Source organism: Sturnira hondurensis, unplaced genomic scaffold (assembly GCF_014824575.4).
Source record: "Sturnira hondurensis isolate 20B ecotype Veracruz unplaced genomic scaffold, ASM1482457v3 Scaffold0004474, whole genome shotgun sequence".
In the NCBI taxonomy this organism is placed as follows: domain Eukaryota; kingdom Metazoa; phylum Chordata; class Mammalia; order Chiroptera; family Phyllostomidae; genus Sturnira; species Sturnira hondurensis.
Window position 1 is genome coordinate 6,977,915 of NW_028077105.1, and position 25,281 is coordinate 7,003,195.

Sequence of the window (25,281 nt, forward strand, 5' to 3'; positions counted from 1 at the left end):
ACGTCCTAATGTTTTTATTTTCATTTATTTGCCATTATAATCTAAACATTCATCAATTATCGATAGGTAAAAACCTGTGGGGTATTTGTGCCATGGAATGACACTCAACAGAGTATCAAACAGCAAACATACTTACTGAGCTCTTATTGTGTGCCAGGCACTCTCCTAAGTGTGCACGTGTATTAACTCATTTCATCTTCATATCAACTCTAAAGATCAGATTTCTCCATTTTATAAATGATGAAATGGGCCTAGTGAGTCTAATACAAGAATACTTAAAAGACAATGGGTAATGAAATACTGCTTTAGGTTAGGCACTATTCTAAATTCTTTCCATGGATTAATACTTTTAACCTTTATTTACTATGTGAGGTGGATATCTTTGTTATAGATGAGAAGACTGAGGTACAGAGAGGCTCAATAACTTGGCCCAGGTGACACAGCCAGCAAGCAGTACAAGTAGGACTAAACCCAGGCAGTTTGGCTGGTTCCCACCTGAGAAGGGGAACAGGTCCTGTGGGTAACGCACTGCCTCTTCAGGGGGCCTATAGTGTTCTCAGAACCACTGCAGCTACCTCGTGCTTGCTATCGTCGTTAATAGTTCCGGGTTTATTTGATTCTCCTCCTTACATTGGCAACAAAATCTTTACGAGCAAAGGTCCTGTGAGCTTATTTTGAAGAATTACAAAAAGGCAATATTGTATTTTGTTAGGCCTAAACATCAAGGACTTCACACGTATTCTACTGACTTACTTTCATCCTGAGTGAGATTTAGCATTTGATTCAGCTGTTCTACAGCAGTATTCTGCAAGATAATGTGGGAGAGGGGAGGAAGTAAGTCAAGGCAATAACCGGTTTTAAAAGGTGACCAAGATTATTTCTGTAGTAATCACATGAATATTTTATTATTGAACAAAGAAGCCAGACTAGTTTGAGTTTGAATTTCAGTTCTGCCACTCACTCAGAAATACAGTGCTATTCCTTGGAATGCTTTCGTGTGGGAGTTTGCAGTGGTATAACTGATAAGGGGCGAAGCATCCTGACCACCACTGGAATCCACTACTGTATTGGGACAACCACACCCCCAGGCTTCTCAAACTTTATCTGCATACAGCTTGCAAGAGGGCCTTATTCAAATACAGATTATGATTCACCACACCTGAGCCCAGTGGGCCTGAGATCCTCAATCTCTAACCAGCGGGCGAGAGATGCAGGTGCTGATCCTGGGACCACACTTGCAATAGCAAGGGGCATTCTTGACCAAGAACTGGCCTCACAGTTAGGTAGAACAAGATTCTGTGACCTTGGGTAATTTATCTCACTTCTCCCAGCCCTCATTGTCTTTAAAATGGTGCCTAACGCACTAACTTTGTGATGTTTTATTAGGGCAGTTCTGAGGAGGTTATCTGGAACAGGAGGTAGGAAACTGACACTTTTACTCTGATCTTTGCTGTGTGTTTGCTTTTAATTGGGAAGCTTGACTGGGCTTTTGCCCCTTGAAGCCTCTTTTTGTTGGTTATTTCTGTGTTTATTTATTTATTTATGCGGTGTAATGTTATTCTGAGGATTACAGAATGCGAAGACTTTGCAGACTCCTGGCTATCAGGAATAATTCCCACACGAAGGAGCAGGCAGTTTACTCAGCTCTATGACCACATCTGGAACTTGTCATGGAGTGCCCCCTGACACTGTTGGAGCCTCATAGACTCCTGATAACTGGGCTCCGACTCCATTCTGAAATTCCAGCCCCACCCATGTGCTGTAATGCTCACAGGCAGGCTCCGTGCTTGCACCATGGGCTCCTGTGCTGACCCCTTGCCATTGGCGGAGGGCGGGGAGGCCTCTTCACACTGGAAACTCACCAGCAGAAAGTCACCTTGCAGAAAGGTCACGGTCTTTGCCCCAGAACTCAGCAAGTTACCCTACCCACTACAATGAACTTCCCAATACTATTAGTCAGCCAGCCTCCAAGCATTGCCTTAAGAAGATCTTTCATGGTCACCTAAGGAATGCTGGGCCTTTTGCTGAGTAGACTTCACAACATCCAACCTAGTGACTGTGCCTCACACCAGATCACAACCCCTGCACACCCCCAGTTACTTCTGCTCTAAATAGCCATCCACAGCCATCTGATTCTTATGCTGTAAGAGAGATCGTTTATGAGGGAAAACAGAGCTCCAAGATTCTACTGTTTCAAATGGTTACAGACAGTTAGCTCATAAAAGAATTAACAATTTCCAAATAGTGCCTTCCAATTTACAAAGCAAATTCACATACTCAATCTTATGATGTATCTCTCATTTCTGGATGAGCCCATGAACATTTATTTAGTAAATATCCAGGCTAGAACACAAAACTCATTGTTAGCTACCTTGCTTATAGGTCAGCTCACCGTTTACATTCTTAGAGTTGCATGAGTTATTACTCACGTTATTACTCACGTTCTGTAGCCGAGGGCAGGAACAATCCAGAGTATCTGTGGGCAACGGAACAGTGAAGCCACACACAGAAAGCTGGGACACCTCCTCTGCGTGGGATGGCTCATAAAAAGGCACCTTCAGAAGATGGTTTAAACTACCATGGGTACCATTGTTTGGTGCTGGTTGAATGTGTAGAAGATCTGTTTTAAAAAATAAGTTCAAAGTAGATTTAAATTGGACAGCAACAACATCCGGGTAGGAGAAGGAAGAAAACAAACACCCGCTGTTCACTTCCTTTAATAAATTCTGCTGTGATGCAGTGGCCAACTGCCTACGCCGTTCCGTTTACTGACTTTCTTCCCCAAGAGTTCCTACCACTTAGTCTTTCTAGACAATAGGGCCAGTTGTTGTGGGTGGGCTGCAGGAACCGGCTCCCTTTCTCCAAAGAACAGCATCAGCACTACAAAGATCACTTTGTTCCTTAAGCGTATTATGACGTTCTAGCACCGAAAGCTACACTTTTGATAAAGTAAGTTTTAAAAAGTTAAATAATCTTACTTCTAGTATATTTACTTAATCATATGAAAATTCTCTAAGGACAGGTACTTTTTAAAAATTAAACTAGTGAATTTTGCTTAATGTTAGGAGGACTTTCTCTGATTTTTTTCTATAAAGGCAAAATACACAAGTGTTTTTACAAACATAGCCTTGTACATGGCTCCTATTGAGAATGACCTAACAAGAGGTCTCACCTTGTTCCTTCGAAGTCTCCCCACAAAGGGTCAGCAGCCCTGACCAAAAACTCAGCTTGGGAACCAAAAATTTAAATTGTTAAGGTAACAACATGTTATTTTTAAATAGATACTGTTTAGTTTCTAAATCATATTCGATTACCATAGGCCTAGGCAAGATTAAGAATGACAACTGTGACCATATTTATGTGTAAATTCCTACAGCTAACTCACTCATTGCCTTGCCTACGTAAACAATTTGTTAATAGAATGGTCTCAGGTAAGCACGTGAGCAGAAAGGTGGGTTAGATTCCCTAAACCTCTGATTGTTTAAGGTTTATACTATTGAGAGTAATAGCAAGTATCTATCCAAACAGGACTTTCTTCCCATTCTTTTCTGCTAGAAGCTTTCTCTCTGTCATTACAAGGGAATATGTGTATTTCTAGGTGTATTATTCCTGCTTTGAAAAGTTGCAAGTGTAATTTTATTTATCTAAGTTTTGTTAAATTAAATTTTCATATAGTATCTAACTATATGAAAAGCTGGTCTCCTGAGATCTAATGTTTAGCATTACTAGAAAAACAAAAACAAATTCACTCTCATAAATGAATAATTCTGAATCATAAATAATTCTTCCTCATCTTTTTTTACTTACCGTCTCAGTGAGACCCTCTACTTCTGGAACTCAACTTAGCACCAATTTCAAAATACATTAAATTATGCACACATTTTGCTGTTGATTTCATGTAAACATACTTACCACACATTAGGTTATAGACTTCAATATTGTCAAATGGCTCAACTTCAGTCTTCTCCTTAAAACTGGGTCCGTGTGCCAGGAAGATGGCCTAGGTGGTGATAATCGGCTGTTACTAACTGCCGTCTGAGCTCAAGAACAGGTATTAGAAGTGACACAACTTCCTTTCTGTTACAACCCTCCTACTTGTATTTAGGCCTCTGTAAGGACTCCTTTTCAGATTTGAAAGTGACCTTTACATCTATTTCACCTGGGACGTTGTACCAATTCCAATCAAATGCACTCCATACTGTGTTTACTTTTTCTAAATATACCTGCTTTTGCAGCACCTCATGTGTCAACGGACTAGGAGAGTACAAGCAACACTGGACAACCAAAGTTAGCATGATTCTGTAATATCTGGACAATATAAATTAGAAATTCAAAGATTTTATTTATTGATTTTTAGAGAGAGGGGAGAGGAAGGAGAAAGATAGGGAGAGAAACTTCAATATGTGGTTGATGCTCACGTGGCCCCCACTGGGGACCTGACCTGCAACCAAGGCATGTGCCCTGACTGGGAATTGAACCAGCAACCCTTTGGTTCACAGGCCATGCTCAATCCACCGAGCTACACCAGCCCGGTCCCATTATATATATTTTTGTATTTCTCTCTTATCTTTGCTCAGATATGTTAATGCTTGACAAAAATGTTGAAGTTACTGAGCATTACAATTTTTGCACAGCCTAAACTAACCCACTGATTTCTCAAATATCTATCTTTTTTAATTTTTAGGATAAAAAGGTTGAAATATTTTTACTTCTATTAATTAATGTTATATTATTTTTAACAGATCTAATTGTTTTAAATTGCAAATAACTAGTAGAAAAGTATCAAACATAAAGAAACAATTCTTTTCTGGTCAAATGGATATATATAAATCCCAAAATAATCAGCAAAGAATTGGAGGCATAAGTTTTCTTTCCAGTAATTAACTTATTTATCAAATAGTACCCTAATTAATAGAAAAGCTCTCTATTTTCAGAGATTTTTAAAATATTTACCAAGACGTATAACTCATTATGACAATGTTAAGAGGCAGTATATTCATAAAAAGCCTAACACATTTTTCTCCATCTAGAAAGGAGTGTGTGTGTGTATGTGCTCCATTAGTGGTGTGATGTGTATTTGTGTGTACCTAAAATGAAATTCGATAAAACAATCAGTTTGCAAGCACCATAAAGCTTTACCTGTGGGGGAATATTGATAGCATTTACTCATGGACTGCTCCAAGTAGGTTTCTTTCTGGGCTTCCGGAACATTACATGCTTCCAGTTTTCTTCCTTTCTCACTGGCTCTTCCTTAATTAACTCTTCCTCCCAGCCTCATCAAGCGCCTCAAAGGTGCTGAGGGCTCAGTTCTCGGTCTTCCTCTCTACCTACACTTAAGCTCTGAGGATCTTATCTAGTCACATACCTTTTAAATAATGTGTATACTTCAAATTCAGTTTTTCTTCTCTGGACAGGCTCTCTCTTTAACTAAAGAGAGACGTTCCTATATAGAACCTATATAATGTCCCATATAGATGTCTGATGACTGTTCTGAACTTAATGTGTCTAGCTACACTCTCATGTCCTCCCCGGCAGTTGGCTGCAGGCACAATCGAACAGCCTTTTGGGAGTGTACGGAGGCTCTGGCCCCAACACCTTAGGCACATTCCCTGCCTTTGCACTGGCTGTTTCCTCTGCCTGAGACTCGTGTCCCCTGACTATCTGAAAGCTTGTTCCTTTCACCTTTTTAAAGTCTCTTCTCAAATATCAGCTCAATAAATCTTATCCTCTCCACCTTATGTAAAGTTTCATATTGACCTCATGGTACCTTGAAACACCCCAATTTTCACCTACTCTGCTTTCCTTTGTTTTATTTCCAAAGCACTCATCCACTAACACATCAAATAACATATTCCTGTAGCTCAGTGGATTGAGCCGCAGGCCTGCGAACCAGAGGATCACGGTTCGATTCCCAGTCAGGGCACATGCCTGGGTTGCAGGCTGGTTCCCTGCAGGCCAACTCCCAGCAGGGGATGCACGAAAAGCAACTATACATTGATGTTTCTCTCCCTCTCTCCTTCCCTTCTAAAAGATACATAAATAAATAAAATCTTTAAAAATAAATGAATAATAAATAAAAATAATAACATATTCCTTTGTTGTGCCAGTTGTCTATATCCCCTGTTAGAAAGAAACCTTCATGAGGGCCGGGATGTTCATGTTTTGTTTGCAGATGTAGTCAAAAGTCCTGAACATTGTCTATCAGGAAGTAGGAGCTCAATAAATATTTGTTTGAAAAAAAAAGCAGTAAGTTACCTCCATGGCCTTAAACTTGTTGTCAAAACCATGGTTACCTCTTCCACAGTATGAACTGGATTTACTCCTATAAAGAAATAATATTATTACACTCTGATCAATCTATTTATATGAGAATCTTATTGCAAACTGAGAGTTAGTGGATCTTTATGTTTTTATGTAGTTTCTGCTTTTATATAAATAAATTGTTTAGTCAACAAAAGCATAAATATAGTTATTTTCATGTACAAATTCATAAGCCCAGAGGAGCAAACAGAATGATAGAAGAGAAAGAAGGAGAATTCCATGATCTACAAAGAGAAGTCAAAAGCCTTTGATTCTTAGACATTGACAAAAGGATAATAACAAAGGCATAGGTTAGGAAAAAAAAGAATTTGTCTTCATGCTTACCTGTACATTTACATGTTAATGTCTGTGTTATTAAGAATAGTTTGATTATTATGTTACTTTGCTTTAGAAATATATTTTTAACTGGAAAAAATAGTGATTTCTATTTTATGGCAGACATATATAGTAAGATAATATAAAAATATTAGTAAAAATACTCAAGGCAAGTTAATTATAATACTTGAAAAGAACAAGCCAGCATATTCTATAAATATATTCAGAGTTTACTTTTAACTTTTGGGATTTTCTTCCATAGACTGCTGTTGTATAACTTGAATGATTTTTCAAATTTAATTAATTTATTTTTGCTCACTTTTCATATTTCAGTCTTTGAATTGAGCAGTATCAGTACTGAAGGGTTGGTTGGTTTTTGTACTGAAGACAAAATAGCAATCAATGAACCTCGATTTTTTTTTAAAGCAATAATGTTATACTGGTTCAAATTACATCTCTAAAGGGGAGAGAGAGAGTGAGCAAGAGAAAGAGAGAGAGAGATTTCTATTTCTAAAGTTTATAAAGGTTGGCCTTAAAAGATTTGTCTCATTTGCTTTTCTACTCTCCACATCCCATTCTCTAAAGCAAACACACATGTACACACTATTTCTATTTCTTTTAGAACTGTAGGCTCAACTGAGAGTAGGACTTTAATTTGTGTCTTAAAAAAACAACTTTTAAAAAAGTCATAAGTAACTCTTACTCAGCTTAAATAAAATTAAATCATAAGTTAAAAAAATAAATCACAACACTGAACTTTATCCAATAAAGAAAAGAAAAAAGAGGCTAAGTACTGCCAGGAATGGGGAAGGAAGAAGAGTCCTATTTACAGGGGCTCACATTTGATTCCCCTACAGTGCCCAGTCATTCCCTTATCTTAGTTACTTTCAGTAAAATTGCTGCCATAGGGCAAATGTTGTTTAAAAACTGTTTCTCTTCTTACTGCATAGATATTTAGTTCCCCGAGATTACTGAAACTATCTAATCAGGAATAATTAAGGTTTTAATTCTCTGTGGTGAGCTAGAGTACATTCATTAATGAAACAAAGAAAAAGTCTTTTGATAAGGATGTCCACTTTCACCACTTCTATTCAACATAGTATTGGATGTTGTAGCCATAGTGATCAGACAAGAAAAAGAAATAAAAGGCATCCAAACTGGAAAGGAAAAAGTGAACCTGTCACTCTTTCCAGATGACATAGTGTACATAGAGAATCCTATAGACTCTACCCAAAACCTACTTGACCTAATAAATGAATTTGGCAAAAGAGCAGGATACAAAGTCAACATTTAGAAATCAAAGACATTTTTGTACACCAACAATAAAATATCAGAAATAGAAATTAGCAAAAAAAATATCATTTACTATAGCAAGAAGAAAAATACAATATTTAGGAGTAAACTTAACCAAGGAGGTAAAAAACCTGTACTCAGGCAACTACACAACACTGAAGAAAGAAATTAAGGAAGACACAAATAAATGGAAGCATATACTGTGTTCATGGATTAGAATAATTAACATCATTAAAATGTCCACACTATCCAAAGCAATCTATAGATTCAATGCAATCTCTATCAAAATACCAATAACATATTTCACAGATACATAACAAATATTTCAAAAATTTATATGGAACAATAAATGACCCCAAATAGCCTTGGCCATTCTGAGAAAGAAGAACAAAGTAGGAGGAATCATAATACCTGATATAAAACTATATTACAAGGCCACTATAATCAAAATAGTCTGGTATTGGCATAAGAATAGACACATAGAACAGAATAGAGAGCCCAGAAATAAACCCAAGTCTCTATGGTCGATTAATACTTGACAAAAGGGGTAAGAACATAGAATGAAGTAAAAATAGCCTCTTCAATAAATGGTGTTGGGAGATCTGGACTGATACATGCAAAACAATAAAACTAGACCACCAACTTACACCATACACCAATGTAAACTCAAGATGGATAAAAGACTTAGTATAAATTGTGATACCATAAAAGTCCTAGAAAAAAACATAGGCAGAAAACTCAGATATCCCACCAGCAATACCTTCATCAGTACATCCCCTAGGGCAAGGGACATAAAGGAAAAAAATAAACAGACGGTACTAAAGCAAATGAAAAAGCTTCTGCATGGCTAAAGGAAACATCAAGAAAATGAAAAGGAAACCAACCATATGGGAAAACATACTTGCCAGTGATACCTCAGACAAGGGTTTGATCTCCCAAATGTATAAAGAACTCACATGACTCTGCACCAAGAAGGCAACAATCCAATTAAAAAAAATGAGCAAAAGATCTGAACAGACACTTCTCCAAGTAGGACATACAGCAGCCCACAGACACATGAAAAAAAGCTCAACATCACTAGCCATTAGAGAGATGCAAATTAAAACCACAATGAGATACCACTTCACACTGGTCAGAATGGTCATTATTAATAAATCAACAAACAACGAGTGTTGAAGAGGTTGTGGAGAAAAGGGAATCCTAGTGCTCTGCTGGTGGGAATGCAGACTGGTGCAGCCACTATGGAAAACAGTATGGAATTTCCTTAAAAAAAGTAAAGATTAAATTGCCTTTAAATACAGCAATTCTATTACTGTGACTATACCCTAAGAATCCTGAATCACCAATTTAAAAGAACCTATGCAACCCAATGTCCAAAGCAGCCTTATTTACAATAGTCAAGCACTGGAAACAGTCTAAGTGCTCATCAATAAATGAATGGATCAAAAACTGTGGTATATTAACATAATGAAATACTACACAACAGAAAGAAAGAAGGAATTCCCATCCTACCTTTCGCTCCAGCATGGATGGAACTGGAGAGTATTATGCTAAGTGAAATAAGCCAGTTGGTGAAAGACAAATACTTTATGATCTCACCTATAAGTGGAACCTAATTAACAAAACAAACAAATAACCAAAATAGAACCAGAGACTTGGTAATAACGAACAAACTGACAGTGACCAGAGGGGAGAGAGGAGGGGGATAATGGGATAAAGAGGGAAAGAGGATAAGAAAAGGAACACAAATAGAGGACTCATGGGCAAAAAGAATTGGAGGGGATTGACTGTGAGAGTGCGGGTGGGGGACAGGGAAGCAGTGAGCAATGGGGAGAAATGCTGGGCAACTGTAACTGAACAATAAAAAAAAAAAAAGCAACTAAGAGCTACGGCTCCAAAAAAAAAGGTCTTTTGAGCCATTCACTGGTGAAATTTTCTAAAACTGATTTCTATTTATCTTTCTAGTTTCAGAAAAATCTGTGTTTTTAAAAAAATATTACACCTAACCCAACTTAGTGAAAAAAGTTTAGTAAATATTTCAAATCTTTATTTGGAACCAAAAGATAAAAAAAAATTGTTTGAAAAAGCTCTACTTTCCAATGCAAGTGAAAACTTTAGAAACTTGCTCTTCCAAATCGTTCTGCTTATGTTTCCAACTATTAATTTGGCTCTGGAAATTACATATGGAAAAATGGAAGCTGTCATTTGGAAAAGATGAGTTGATTTTGTCTGCTGTGAGTTAGCTCAACTTCCAAGTACTATATGAAATCTTTGGAACAATTTTTTTTAATGTTCTTCGTGTCTAATTAATAAAGTCCAGATCAGGGCCTAGTCTCTTTGCCCCAGCTGGGCAATGCCACAAATGGGAGACGAACAAGACCTCTTTCCACGTTCCCCATCAGCTGCCAGCTCCTATCTTGCTCTGCAGTGTCTTGCACATTTTCCCTTGCTTTGCTCTTTGACTGCCACCATTCTAACCTGGATCCTCATTATCTCTGACCTGAACTAATTTCCTACTTGGTTATCTGACTCGGAACTTCAGAATCTTCTTATAAAACACACACACATACACACACTCCCAATCCTATTTAACACTATCACTGCTGCAAATGGAATTTGTGTTTTATCTAATACAAATGTGGAACAGAACATGATGCACCAGTGCTACCCTGAAAAATCTGAGTTATGAGTTCACTACAATTCCTTTCCTGACAGTGTGCTACCTGACTCATTCCCCCACTGCTCCACAGCCGCCCTGGGGGCTGTTATAATTCTGAAGGATGGATCCCTACACCTCTTCCTAACTGGCTTCCTGGCCACTCACTTGACCTTACTCCTCCATATGGGAGCTGGGCTGAGCTCTCTGAAATGCAAATCCCACTATACCCACCTCCAGCCACCTTGTATTTACCAGTGGTCTCTTACTTTACTCTGGATCAAAGTCACAGTCCTTAGTCTCAACAGAGAAGGTTTTTCATGCAGGAGGCAGCTTCATTCACCCAGTGCTCTAGCGATAGAGGATTACTCGGCAATTGCTGGAATCTAGTTATTCTGCCAAGAAACCTGACTCTTTCTTTCTGCCATTTCTTTCCCCAGGGCTGCTCCTGGCTGTAAAAAGGTGCCCCACTGCTCTGGGAGGAGCATTTAGAGAAAGCAGCACCTCTGAGGAGACACAACCTGGCAGTGCTCAAGTCTTGGCAAGCAGAGGATGCCTCCCAGCAAAGAGAAATACTTCCTTTTCTCCTGCAAGTGCAGCCAGTGTCAGGGCTTGGTGAGCTGAGAGAGGATTACCTTTCTGCTCCCACTCGCCTTCTTGGCTAGTGCCCTTTGCCCTGCACCACCTGCACAGCTGCACAGGGCGGGTCTGCTGTGTGTGGCAGTGCTTAGCCTAACTGATCCTCCATCTTCAAAACAGCAGGAATCGCGCTTACCAGGAAGCATTCCCTGAAATTCTCTGACCACACCTGTGCCTTGTACTTGATCCTAGAGTGCAATTGTTGCATCTGATGGCAGCTGCTGCCTCCCTCCCCACCTGGGCTAAGATTCTTACAGTGGGAACTGTGTCTATTTCCATTTCTTAGAAAGGTGCCTGGATGTATCTGTCAGCGTCTAATGAGTATAAAGCTTATTTCCAATAAAATAAAAAGTTGTTATTCATGTTTCTCCAAAGGGGCACTTTTAACAACAACTATAGTGTTAAAAGTAATTGGGCTTCACCAAAATAATAAAATCTAACACATTTGGGGCAAAACAAGGATGATGAAGAAGAAGAAAGTAGATTACACTAAAATGATGAAATTTGCAATGACTTTGAAACGGGAATCTAATGTAGCTGTCAAGTAGTGAACACTATAACTACAGACAGCATGCTTTAACTTAGAAAACACGTAGCCTGAGACTCAGGAGTGAAGAGTTGGACACAGACTGACCCGAGGACTTCCTCACATGAGACCCCTTCGTTGTTCTGCTAAGGGCTGTACTTGGCCTTTCTATGAAGTAAGCTACTCTACTTTGTATGTTAATCGCAAGAGAAATAAAACCAGGCTCATCTTGCATTATGGTTGAGAACAACGAAGCCCTGGGACAGTAATCAGCCCCATTTCTCACAGCAAGCTAGGTGCAGAGCCAGGTTTGAACTCTGGCTGCTTTACTTTTTTTGACATCTCACTGTGAGCTATTAAATACACAAAGCTCATCATTTGAGACTGTGTGTTAGTCCGGGCAACCTGGAGGTATTCTGGTGGCTGGACTCTGCTTCTGTAACCTGTAGGTCATGCTGTGGGGTGATGGGCACGTTCTCATTTGTATCAGGGGCCACCTAACTTCTTTGATCTCATACTCCTAACAGTAACTATTTGGAGAACTTTACCCACATTTGGACATATATTTATGTATATATGACATACATACGCTACTAACAATTCTACTTGTTTAACATTAGTAATGCTTAATTTTGTTCACATAATTTAATCTTTTAGAGAATGCTGTTCTGAGCCACAGTATACCCCAATGACACACACCAAAGTCAAGAAACTGCAATCTCAAGAAGGGAGGCTAGTGCCATCTAGTGACAAGATGTGAAACTGCACACTCTGTGACCCAGCAATGTACCTGCTTGGCTTTCCTTGTACCTTATGAAATAGGCATGGCCAAATCTCCAGTTCACTTATATTACAACCCGATTCCTTTGTCTACCCTCATCTCCTCTTTCTTTGTTAAATGTACCTTTCTGCCACTGTATTCCCACTGTCGTATGTATTTCCCTGGCTTTATGTAGCAGAGAAATAAGATAGGCCAAGAAACCATAATGTGATCCTCATTCTACTTATATCCATTTACGCACACACATGTGGAAAACAGTGGAATAAAACTTTAAAAGAGGAAACATTGAACAAACACATAAATGTCGTTTACTGGCTGATGATCAGTCTTTTGCATTTGACAAGGAGGGCACGAGTCATTCCTGCATCTCTACTGCCGGAAACAGGGTCTGACACGGAGCAAGCAGCAACGACAACTTGTTAAATCAATGAGTTAATTGGTTATTTGGGGATTCAGTGATTCAGAGTCATTTTTATTTTTCTTACACACACTTATATTTTACAAAGGTTCCATGATCAACATGAATTACAACTATAGCTAGAAAGAAAAAAACAGTGACAACCAATTGGTTGGCTTGGCCTTAGAGCCACAAATGTGCTCTTTGTAAAAACCACAAAGCTGACAAAGATCTTAAAGAGCCAGCCTGGAAGACAACTGATATCATTTTTATATCCTGCCTGCTGCCCAAAGAGGACCACAGCTGTTTGGATAAGAAAACCGATTACTCTCTTTTATGACACGAAATGAGAATTTTAGTGCATGGTTACAATTACTAATGCACTCTGCTGCAGGACATATTCACAAAGTTGCTTTTCTCTGGCTAGATGTTGTGATGCCGTAATCAGAACATGCTTTTTACCTTTCTTTAGCTATGAATGCAAACACATCATTGGGCTCACGTCTAATAACTGCAATGTTTTCTGCCTTGGACTTGCAACAGAAGCCTAACAAAACAGTGTTTGTTTAGGCAATAATTTAGACTTTACCTTATTTGTGATTAATATAGCAATTACTATGACTATAAGGTATAAATTTACTGTCTCATTTAAATTTTATAAATCTGGATGTTTTTACACTTTTTCCAATAGTCTACCTTTAAACAAAAAAGAATGTGCTGGTACTGACAGTTTCTGGGAGAGTCAACGAACCATCTCGACATTCTTCCTCACTCTCAGCTACATCATGGAGACTAGGAAGCTAATATCAGCAATCGGTAACACTCGTTTCCAATACATAAGTGCTGGGTAGCATATAAAAAGTCAAGAAAATACCACACTCAAAAAAATTCACATGATCATGATAGCAGAGGAAGATCAAGTAAATTTATAGTAAAAGATGGCTGCTAAAAGTATTATAAGTAAAAAGGCACACAGACCTCGCAGCCAGCCACTGTCGATCCATCAAAAGATGAACTTTGTCGATTCTGACATTTTTGGCAAAATGTAGTCGTTTTGGCAAATTAGGAGTCAAATACGGTGTGAAATGCTGATCAGGTTTTCGGCACTGAAAAACAGAGAAATTATTTTTTTGCAATTTTATTTTTCAATTACAGTTTACATTCAATGTCATTTTGTATTAGTTTCAGACGTACAGCACAGCAGTGAGACAGCCATATACTTGCAAAGTGATCCCCTGATATTCAAAGTACCCACCTGGCACCATACTTGTTATTACAATACTGGCTGCATTGCCTACGCTGTCCTCTATGTCCCCATGACTATCTTGCAACTACTAATCTGTAATTCTTAATCCCATCACCTTTTTTCACACAGCTCCCCCCAAATCCACTCTCCTCTGGCAATCATCAATCTGTTCTCTGTACCTATGAGTCTGTTTCTATTTTGTTTGTTTATTTTGTTTTTTAGATTTCACATATAAGTAAAATCATATGGTATTTGTTTTCCTTTGGTTGACCTATTTTACTTAGCATAATACCCTCAAGGTCCATCCATGCTGTTGGAAATGGTTCATATTTCATCCCTTTTTATGGCTGAGTAATATTCCATTGCATATATTTCTATATTTGCACTACCACTTTTCTATTCATTCATTGTCAGGCACTTGGATTGCTTCCAAATCTTGCCTATTGTAAACAACATTGCAATGAACACAGGAGTGCATGTATTCTCTCATTCTAGTGTTTTGGATGTCTTCCATGTATTCCCAGAAGTGGAATTGCTGGGTCACAAACAAGTTCTATTTTTAATGTTTTGAGGAACTTTCATACACTATTGTCCACAGTGGCTGCACCAATCTGCACTCCTACCAACAATGCATGGAAGTTTCCTTTTCTCCCTGTTTTCACTAGCACTTGTTTGTTGGATGTAAATTATTTCTTTATGACATATAAACTCTGAAAGCTAATTCAGCAATTTTGCTGCCTAAGACAATTTGTTAAGCACTTTTTAAAAATAAGATTCAAGCTTAGCTACTACAATAGGAATATTAAATCTATTATCGATGTGGTCTCATTCCCTAATTATGTTATTTTTATTGTTGTAACAATATTTAGGTTGTGATTGAAAATATGATGTAAATTATATTGTTTAATGTTCTAAGTTTTTATTCCTATGTGTGTGTGTGTGTATCTTTACCCACCATAAATTTCCTTTTTTGTTTTCCTATTTGGAGATAAAATAGATATGTCTACATTTAGAATGGTACTTTTGAGTCTAAATTATATACAAAAAGTATATACTGTACATTAGCAGAATGAGTGAAAATTTAAAAAATCACTTTACTTACACCAAAAAAATCCCTTCACTATGAATTCAATTTACACTTTAAATAAGCCTATATTTGCTTAATTTCAAATCAAGTCAGTTGTTTTCGGAATCTACTTGTCTCCCTGTTTGTAATATATTATGGATTTCTCACCAATTAGAGAGAAATGCTGTTTCTTTAATTATTACTGTTGTACCTAGATGGCATATTTTAAGAGTCTGGAAAAACAAAAATCAAACTGGTATCTATTTATGTTTAAAAAATGAAGAAATGAGAAATTTGACTATGAAAGATCTCTTTCTCCCACGTTACCTTTTTGAGAAGAGAAAGATAATATAGGTAAGAATATGAGTATGAATGAAAAGGGGGCTCTATGGAAAGCAATCTCACAGGGTGATCTGATCATAAATTCCCACTGGGCAGCCCTTGGTGGGCAGTCCCTCCCCCCGCATGTAACTGCTTTAGTGAAAGGTGTTTCAAGACCTGTCTGTCCATTGTTCTTGCGCATCTATGGTAACTCACCTTTCAAATACGCAAAACCACCCACGAGAGAGCACATACCTTAACTATCCTAATCCAATCCTCGCCTTGCTTTCCTCCCACCCTCACGATATCACGTAATCTTCCTTACTTCCCTTCTTAATTTCAGATGCTTGAGGGAAGCTGCCAACACTGTTATTCTCCAAAACATTTGAGATTTTGCTTTGCGGCAATCGTCAGTTTTGGCTCCAATGGATTCATACACATTCTCTGTAGGTTTGGACATTTCTTATGTGGACATGGAGAAGCAATTTTTTTCTATTCCCTGATTTTCTCATTTGTCTTAAGCATCAATAATAGCATAAATATTTCAAGTCTGTGTCACTATTAAAGAAATACATTACAGAAAATAGAAAAACGAAGTATTTTATAGGATGAAAGGGGGAAGAGAAAAATATTTGTTACATAGATATTTTTGCCTGTTTTTTTTCTTGCTTAGTTTGCTGTCTTTTCTAGGCTTATTTTCTACTATTTGATTATCTATCATTACTTCTTTCTTAAGCCAATTCCATTTGACAAGCCATACTTTCCTAGCCAGATGATTATGTAGACAGAGTAAATCCCGAGAAAACTTGAGAATACGCTCTTAACCCCTAAAAAAGTACATAATTACTTTTTGTGCTTGAGAATTTGATATGAAGACACTAGAGTTGAGCTGAAATTTTGGTTATTTTACCCAAAGAAAGAAGTTTATATTGTTGTCTGGCATGCAGCCAGAATGCTGTGGAACTTATGTGAGTTGCCAGTTTGTATTTGGTTATGTTTGTTTAATACAAGCTCAAAGTAGGCCCAAGAACAGCAGTACTGGGAGTATTGTACCACTACAGAATATATTTTCTGAGGAATAAGGAACTGCTCTGGGTAATAGTGGTCCATTTGGGGGGGCTCTGTAGCTCCAGGCCCAGTCCACATCTGTGAGGCCACGTAATGGATTTCCAAAGCCATGGCATCCGATGGCCTGTACCAGTAGGATTATTTGAGATTTTTTTCCCTTCCTCATGTCACTGGCAGGACTTCAGCGATATAGATCATGAGGTAAGGGATAAAAGGGAAAACAGTGCATGCATTTAGGGAATCTACAAATTGAAAATAGTCCAACTACCCATCCAATCAGCACGAACTCACTGCATGTATAACTTCTACCAGTAGGGGGTGAGATAGTCTAGCATTCTTACTCAAGATCAGATTATTAGAAGGTGTAAAAGGGAAAAGGACTGCTTAACACTCAGGATTTCTTCTCTAGTGCTCATTCCTACTTCAAACTTGCAATGGTCCCAGGTTATAGTAAGTTTATTCTTCACTAAGTGTATGCTTAATCATTCACATTTTATCCTAACTGTTTTTGCTATAATTGCATGTCTCTTATACTTAAAAAAAAAGTCTAAAACTGGCTGGTATAGTTCAGTGGATTGAACATGGGCCTGCAAACCAAAGTCTCTGGTTCTCTTCCCAGTCAGGGCACCTGCCCGGGTTTCGAGCCAGGTCCTTATTAGGGGGTGCATGAAAAGCAACCACGCGTTGATGTTTCTCTCCTCTTTCTCCTTCTCTTTCCCTCTCTCTAAAAATAAACTTAAAAAAATCTTTAAAAATAAATAAATAAAAAATCTAGCCCCATCCCAAGCCATGGTAAACTCATGAATATAGTAGCTGGACTATATTGCTATTGTAGATATTAATTAATGAATAAGATTTAAATACAGAACTATTAAAAACACCACACAAGACTAGTGTGAGGTCCTTCCAGGTGTAGTGAACTCCACCTTAAAAAATTCAGGTTGCTTTAAGCTGTGTGGAGTTTGCCCTGCTCATTTTCTCACAGTCTGGGGTGTGGGAAGAACCAATAAAAAGCAGTTGCGATTATACTTGGAAGAGAAAGATGATTTTTCTGTACAAAAAGATTAGTCAGACTCTGTGATCCACTGTGTTCTGATATTAAGTCACACACACACACACAAATATGAGAGGCGACCCTGCCTGAAGCTCACCAGCACGGCTGCTCTGAATGAAACCTCAGCCCATTCAGTGAAAACTAGGAGTCAGTGCCACAGTGAACCCCAGACTAATTTCCCGTGGTGGTGTCAACTCCAGAATGAAATCAACTAAGATCAAAGCAACTGATATGCATACGACAGAAGATTTAAAAAATACATTCCAAATGGCTTCACAAATATAGAATATAAATTTCCTGAGACCCAGGTTGAGGACATTACATTAACTTAAACAGATGTGTCAGGAGACTGTATACTCACACTGAGGTTCCTAACAATTTCTTCAGAATCAACTGTTTCAAAAGAAAAAATATAAATCACATTACAATGGATACTTGACAACTACAAAAAATGCGAAACTCAGGTGAATTTGACATATACATTAATAACAATTATGATTTGGTAAAAATCAAATAAAAGATTATTTCAAGCAAAGAAGTATTTTAGCATTTCAGGACAGAGTACAATATACTTTAACCTAATAGTATTAAGCATTACCATAGCCTTTATAGGCTGACTAAACCTACACATGGGACTTCCTCATTTGCTTCTGTCTGTTCTTCCCAAGAAATCACAAGAGGGGGCCCAGAAATCCCTACATCTTCAGAATAGGGGGCTAGGGTCACTGACTCTCGGTTTTACCTTTTTCTTTTTTCCTATATGGGTGTCTGCATACTCACAGCTGTAAAATTCACCAGGTATATTAAGAGCCCTGATTCGGGGGGCAGGCCCTTGAAACATGTAGAAGTTCACTTGGGAGAAGTAATCAGTCATATATTCCACCTGGTCACAATAAGTCTGAGTCATTCCTGAAATTTAAAAAAAGATAAATATATATGTATAAGTATATAAAAATTATATATATATATGTGAGTATATCAAGTGTAGTACATACATATGTTATTCACTGAAAGTATATAGAGGTTAACAATTGGTTGTCTTCAATCCTGTCAAACAGGAGAGCTTTTATGTTACAGATTTCAAACCAAGTTCACTGAGAACCTGTACAGTGACCAGATTACTCTACTCTGAATGGCAGACCCCGAAATCCTGGCGGTAAAAGGGAAGGGTCATGTTTATAAGAGAACACTGAACAGAAACTACAAGGGGATCATTTGTTCAGCGTGGATCAATTAAGGTAATTTTGAAGAAACTCCTCTGTAGGAAGTGAGTTAGATTGTATAGTATCTGACTTACACCTAAGGTAATATATTTTAAAATACAAAAATAACATGCATTTTCATGAAACAATACATGAAGAGAATAAGAGCTAGAAGAAACAGAAATATCTTCTATATTTATGTTTATGTTTTGTAATTTCTTTTAACAAAATATACATTGAAATGTTTTTAAAAATTTAAAACAATAGGCCAAATGTTAGGGAATCTTTTTATAAATTTTTTAACAAGTCACTACATTTCACATTACCTTGACATCCTAAAATATAAACAAATTTCTACAGACGTGCTCCTTTCCTCCTCTTGCCCCATACCTGGTTCCTTCACAGCCCTTGGAGCACACTGAATATCCCCCAGGGGAAGATGGTTTTGACTGTCCATTCAGAAAAAGCCTGTTTTTGCTTTCTGTACTTTCCAGCACACCATTATTAGTAAAGTACTCGGCAGTAAGTAAGCCCTTAAAAACATATTTGTTGAATGAGTACTTTAAAATTGTGTGAGGTGGCAGAGGGTGGTGGCTGTTCCTTGTCTTTTTTTTTAGAGAGAGAGAGAGGAAGGGAGGGAGAAAGAGAGAGAGAAACATCGATTGGCTGCCTCCCATATGCACCCTGACTGGGGACTGAACCTGTAGCCCAGGTATGTGTCCTGACCAGGAACCAAACTGACAACCTTTTGGTTTGCAGGATGACTCCCAACCAAGCCCCATGGGTCAGGGCTGTTCCTTGTCATTTAACACTCAGGTTAACTGAAATGAAGAGTGAACCTCAAGCAGACAAATATGAAGTGACAAAGACTTTATAGAACTCTATTCACATAACTTAAAAAAAAATCTGCAGGGCACGGTAAAATTAGCCAGTATATATAAACAACAGCCAATCTATAGGAAAGAATCACCCACTGATAGGTAAAATTTAATAAAATTTAGATAAAATTTAAACTAGAAATTTAACTTTTAGTCCTTTATTCATTACTGCCTACCCAAAACTCATTCTTTGCTTATTCGGCAGCTTCCGGGTCTAGAAGTATGGACTTTAAAGACATCACTATTCTTTTTGTAAGAGATAAGCAATGACCAAACACAACTTTTTGAAGCATACCGTGGTCAGCCAAAAGGATTATATTGACACAGTTGTCTAAGTTCCGCTGCTTTAGACCTTCCATCAGCATTCCGAAAGCATTATCGACTGACTGTAAGGCTTGAATCACCTTCGGAAAACACACTGAAGTTAAGATCGTCTTCATGAAGAAAGGTTTAATTAACCAAATCATTACCTAATCAAGTGAAAATTAAACATATCTTCTTCTCTGAAATTGCTGGTACTTTAAATAGGACATCAGAGACCTTTACCAAATCACGATTCTCTAAATTTCTGTAGTCAAAACGTTTAAGCACTGGATTTTGCCACGTATAATGCACTCCCATGCAATGCAAACCCACATTTTTGCCCTCATCTTTTAGGAAAAACATCTTTTATTTTAATTTTTAATTCAGTTTTTGTTTATTTACAGATACTTGGTTTTGTATTATAAAGGAACTTTAGCATTTATTTTTGAACATATATGGTACAAGAAATTTTACGTAACAAATAATTATAAAACGTGAGAACAGATACAAGGTGTATCAGGCACTACCCATGTATAATGAATGCATAGCCTTATGTTTCCCTCAAAAATTGGGGTGGAAAAATGTGCATTATACATGGCAAAATGTGGTATCTTCCTACAAAGAAAGATAAACTACTGTCCAGTAAATATTTGAGAGAAGTGTTCAACCTCAGCAAACATTACTAGGTGCAGAGGTTCCCATGATAGTGCCCACTGTTGGAGAGGGGAGTCCACAGAAATTTCTATGGGAACTAAAATGCGTCTGCTCCTTCCACAGGGTCAAGTAACAACAAGGCATGAGTTCATCAGAGTTGAAAGGAGCACATCCAGCAACTTAATAATTCCACTTCTGGGCATTTGTCCTAAATAAACATTTAGAGTACAATGTACATACAAAGACATTCATTGCAATATTTATTTAGAATTTACATACAAAATCATAAGTTTTGCCACATATTTGAGAAGGCATACTTGACAGCCATTAAAAAATACTGAAAAAAAAAACCAATGGCATACGAAAAGTCTTGCAACACAATATTAAACATAAAAAAGTAAAACCAAATTGTATATATAGTAATATATATTGTATAATTCTGACTTTGTTTTTAAATCCGTTTAGTATTTCTTCTTAGTAAGACACACAAACAGAAAATGAGAAGGAAATATACTGAGGTATATATTATTAACAGTGGTTGTCTTGAATCGTGAATTGGAGTTTATTTTTATTTCATTGTCAATATCCTTTTGTGGTTTTAAATTTTTCTACATTTTATCAATATAGCACATTGAACTGACTTAAGTTTTAAATGAGTAGGTTTTAACTGGCATCACTTTTGAATTTTTTTTAGTGGATAAGAAAGTATACTAGCCTTCATTAAGAGAGGGAAATGTTTAATCTTTCTCAGTACTATTATAACAATGATGGCCCTTTTTTTCTTTTTCGAGAAAGAATTCTACTAGCCAATTTTTGTCAACGGCTCTAGTCCTTTATCTAGTGCTGTGAAATCCTCATAGCGAACATTCATGGGTGGTGCTCTCGGAACTCCCGGTTGTAAAGGCCAGGAAATTGGAAATGCAAAGAAATGCAGTAACATGTTTGTGGCCCCACCACTAATAAAAGACAGAGCAGCACTTGAACTGAAACTATCCTTATCTACTGCTAACCTATCATATTCCAGGATGTTTTCCTGACCCTCATTCTTAGGGTTCACCATACACTCTGGTTCGCCAGTGAGAGTCACAGTTTCCATCGGCCGTCATGGCATAATTATATCCCCTTTCGCAGAGTCACCCTGCTCACTCCCTCGTACAGCAAGGGCCCCTCCACTTCTGTCCTCTCCCAGCACCTGGGCATTCTGTTACTGTTGGACTCCCCACAGGTTTGAAATCACCCGGGGCACGTGACTGCCTCCCCAGGACAGCATGTGCTCCTGAAGGGGAAGGGCTGGGCAACCGGACGCGTCTCATGCTCCCTAGCACAGAGTCTTCAGAGTATGCACACACTCCACAGACGGCACACCTTACTGAACATGAACTCTCCAGCCAACCCAGTTCTAGCCCAATGGCGTTAGCTGCCGTTATTATTCTCACCATTGTCATGGTGTCTACTTGTCTAGCCATCTGTCCTTGCATCTGTCTATCCCTTTGTTCATTCTGTGTGATCCTTTAATGTGTTCAGCTCCACCCTTGATGAGGCTGCTTGTGAACTTTTTCTTTTTGTTATTCAGAGAACTTTCTAACCAGCCCCAGCTGTCATCCAACCCAACCAGTTTAGAACTTCCTCAAAGTCCTCTCCGGGCACCCCGAACTTTGCCTTTGTAGCATTTTCCATAAATACACTTGAAATTTATTTGGGTGCTAAACTAGAGCATTGATTGAAAGAAAAAGATATGGTGTCTGATATTAAGTCAACTATAGTGGTCAGATAAACGTACAGCACACTCTGTCGAGGGATTAACCATAACAAATGTGGATAACAACTGAAATAGGAAAGAGGAAATTGTGAATTTCCACATGCAGTGGCAATTTCCTGGGCCACATGCAGCCCAGGATGGCTACGAATGCAACTCAACACAAAACTGCAAATTTACTTAAAAGCTCTGTTTTGCTCATCAGTTTTTGTTAGTGTTTGTGTATTTAATGTGTGGCCCAGAGATGCCAAAACATTGGACACCCAATACGAGTGAGCCATTCACTGTCAGAATAACCTGATTAAGTTTTAAATGCTGTGCTACAGTTTAGAGTGGTATTGGACAAAGACTGGAGGGTTAAGGTAGAAAGAATGAGCCAGGCTTTATTTAGAAATCATTTTGGTCTGATGCAAAGGAAAAGAAAAGGCATTTCTGATAAATAACCAGTCACGCTGCCAGAATAAATATGCTTGCGTTCCAGTTGAGGACAATTGAGGATAATTGTTAAGTGAGTTCCCATGGGGTGGTGAAATGCCACACTCGTGAGGGCCTTCGCAGCTTTACATCAGTGGGTTTTAGAAGAGAGATTTTTTTCTTAAAGTAACATTGAAGAACTGTATTTCTGTAGTAAAACCACAACAGAATGGTTTCAATAATAAAGAAACTAATGTTAAAAATTCTCTTTCAATTATAATGGGAGTTCGGGGGTAGGGGGAAATACTCTGCCTGAGGCAATATATTAAGTCCAATTACAAGGAGCTTATAAATGAAGCTGGGCAAGAACAGACAGCTGGGTACCCCACAATGGACTTGCAGGTGATTTAATGCAAAATGGGCCACATTAACACATTGGATAGGCACATGCAGTATCTAGCCTTGATGTTCTTATGACATAAAATAACAGTAATACCACTTTAATTTATGGGTTAAGGCTGGATGATTTGCTATTCATATATCCAAAAAAAAACTTACTTGGGCACTAACTGGTCCAAATTTATGTCCTGAAGAATCAGGCTGGTCCACATATAGTGTATAAAAACTGGGTCTGGGGGTAAAATTGAAACAGAGAAAGACATTGTTGATTTGAAAGAAACCTGTAGGTTGGATTCGGGAGGTTTGTAAATCTAGAACTTTGTGGCAGTTTCTTCTCTTTTTCCCTGGCCTCCTCCTATTCAACCAGATCCAGATATTCCTCTTGGCCCCAGCAGAGATAGCCCCCATTAAAATGGCAGTCAAATAAGTGTTGGTGTTGGTCTGGCTCAGTAACAAAAATTGTCCTGTTCTTGCCAATCAGACCTCTCTTGGTGCGCCTCAGCCCTTTACATTTCCAGGTTTCTTACTTTTGGCTGGCTCTGTTCTTCCACTCCAGTTTTGCCTTCAAGTGTCTGATTTCTCATGCACCATTGACCTGGCACTCTCTCCCATGATGCTGACTCCAGCTTGCTGCCATGACCTTGCTCTGATGCCGCAGGCTCCTCGAAGCAGTCCTCACCCCTGAGTGTCAGATCTACTCTCAGCTCTGCTCTCAACCCACACCTGCTTCTGTGACATTGGCCTCTGCTCTGTCTCTACTGCCCCATCGTGGCAAACACATGCTCGAGAGCAAAAAGTCCACTGTCAAGTTTCTTTATCCAAAATGATGATTTCAAGTATGGAAATAATTTCACTTTATGCCCACAAATAGCCCACTGTGCCTGTACTTCTCTGATGTTACCTTTCAGCTTTGGGCAGGTCCAGCCATTCTAACAAGGTGGAGACCCTCTGTTCATACGGTATGCCACTGAAAAGCAGAATAGATCTTTTTTTAATTAATCAGATCAAAAATAATTCCATTAGATTCTTACTCAGAAAGGCAGGTGGATATTTTCAGACATCCATTCTGTGTTTATATATGGCCAAAATACTGAAAGGAGTTCAGTATTACTTAAAGGGACTCCTGCCTTTAACACTCATATAGAGATCCACTTGCCTCCCTATAAATTAAATACAGTTTTTTTTTCCTTCTCATCTCTGTCTTCCTTCAATTTCCCCAGCTAAAATAAAAAACCAAGTATTATCTACTCATGTAATGTGTTTATTTTATTTATTTTATTCATTTATGCTCTTATATATGAAACTTCTAGTGCCAAACACTATTTGTTCATTTTGAACAGAATTTATCAATGAGCAAACAAGAATGCTGTTTACCTAGGGATTATATTCTCTTGAAAGACAAATAATAAATAACAAATCTAATACATGAATTATATAATATACTGAAAATAAAATGCTATTAAAAAGAGAGAGAGAGCAGAGAAAGAGACCTTGAGAAAGTGGGGTGGGGTGGTTTGGAATTTAAGATCTTGGTGTGAACAGGCTAAGACAAAATTGAGAAGGTAATTTTAGAGCAATGGCCCAAAGGAGGCGAGGGAAGAGTCTGCACTGATGCCAGGAGTGAGATTATCTCAGACAGAGGGAGCAGCCAGCTCAGAAGCCCAGCAGCAGAAGCGAGCCTGGTGAATGAGGCCCATGGCAAACGTCGGCATGTGGGGTGAGTACCCAGGGAAGTAGTGAGAGAGGAGGCCTGACAGGCAGGATGGGGGACAAAGCGGGCCATACCACGCAGGGCCTTGCAGGCTCTTACTGTGAGCGAAACAGGGGCCATCGGAGGTTTGGATGCAAAGGACTGTTATAATTGGACCTGATTGTTTTTTTGTTTGTTTATTTTTTAAATATATTTTATTGATTATGCCATTACAGTTGTCCCATTCCCCCTTCACTCCCCTCCACCCTGCACACCCCTCCCCCACCATTCCCCCCTTTCAT

General features: G+C 38.3%; 1 protein-coding gene across 1 annotated transcript in view; it reads right to left on the reverse strand.

Annotated features, from left to right (window-relative positions):
* ENPP3 (ectonucleotide pyrophosphatase/phosphodiesterase 3) overlaps positions 1-25,281 on the reverse strand; it is a 77,375-nt gene that overhangs the window by 21,866 nt on the left and 30,228 nt on the right. Inside the window, exons 10-19 of the mRNA XM_037045728.1 lie at positions 24,191-24,256; positions 23,449-23,521; positions 20,059-20,167; positions 18,464-18,592; positions 18,045-18,076; positions 13,907-14,034; positions 6,256-6,322; positions 3,913-4,000; positions 2,442-2,620; positions 754-805 (exon numbers count right to left, since the gene is read on the reverse strand). Of these exons, the coding sequence (XP_036901623.1) occupies positions 754-805; positions 2,442-2,620; positions 3,913-4,000; positions 6,256-6,322; positions 13,907-14,034; positions 18,045-18,076; positions 18,464-18,592; positions 20,059-20,167; positions 23,449-23,521; positions 24,191-24,256 (923 nt within the window). The remainder of the gene's footprint in view (positions 1-753; positions 806-2,441; positions 2,621-3,912; positions 4,001-6,255; positions 6,323-13,906; positions 14,035-18,044; positions 18,077-18,463; positions 18,593-20,058; positions 20,168-23,448; positions 23,522-24,190; positions 24,257-25,281) is intronic.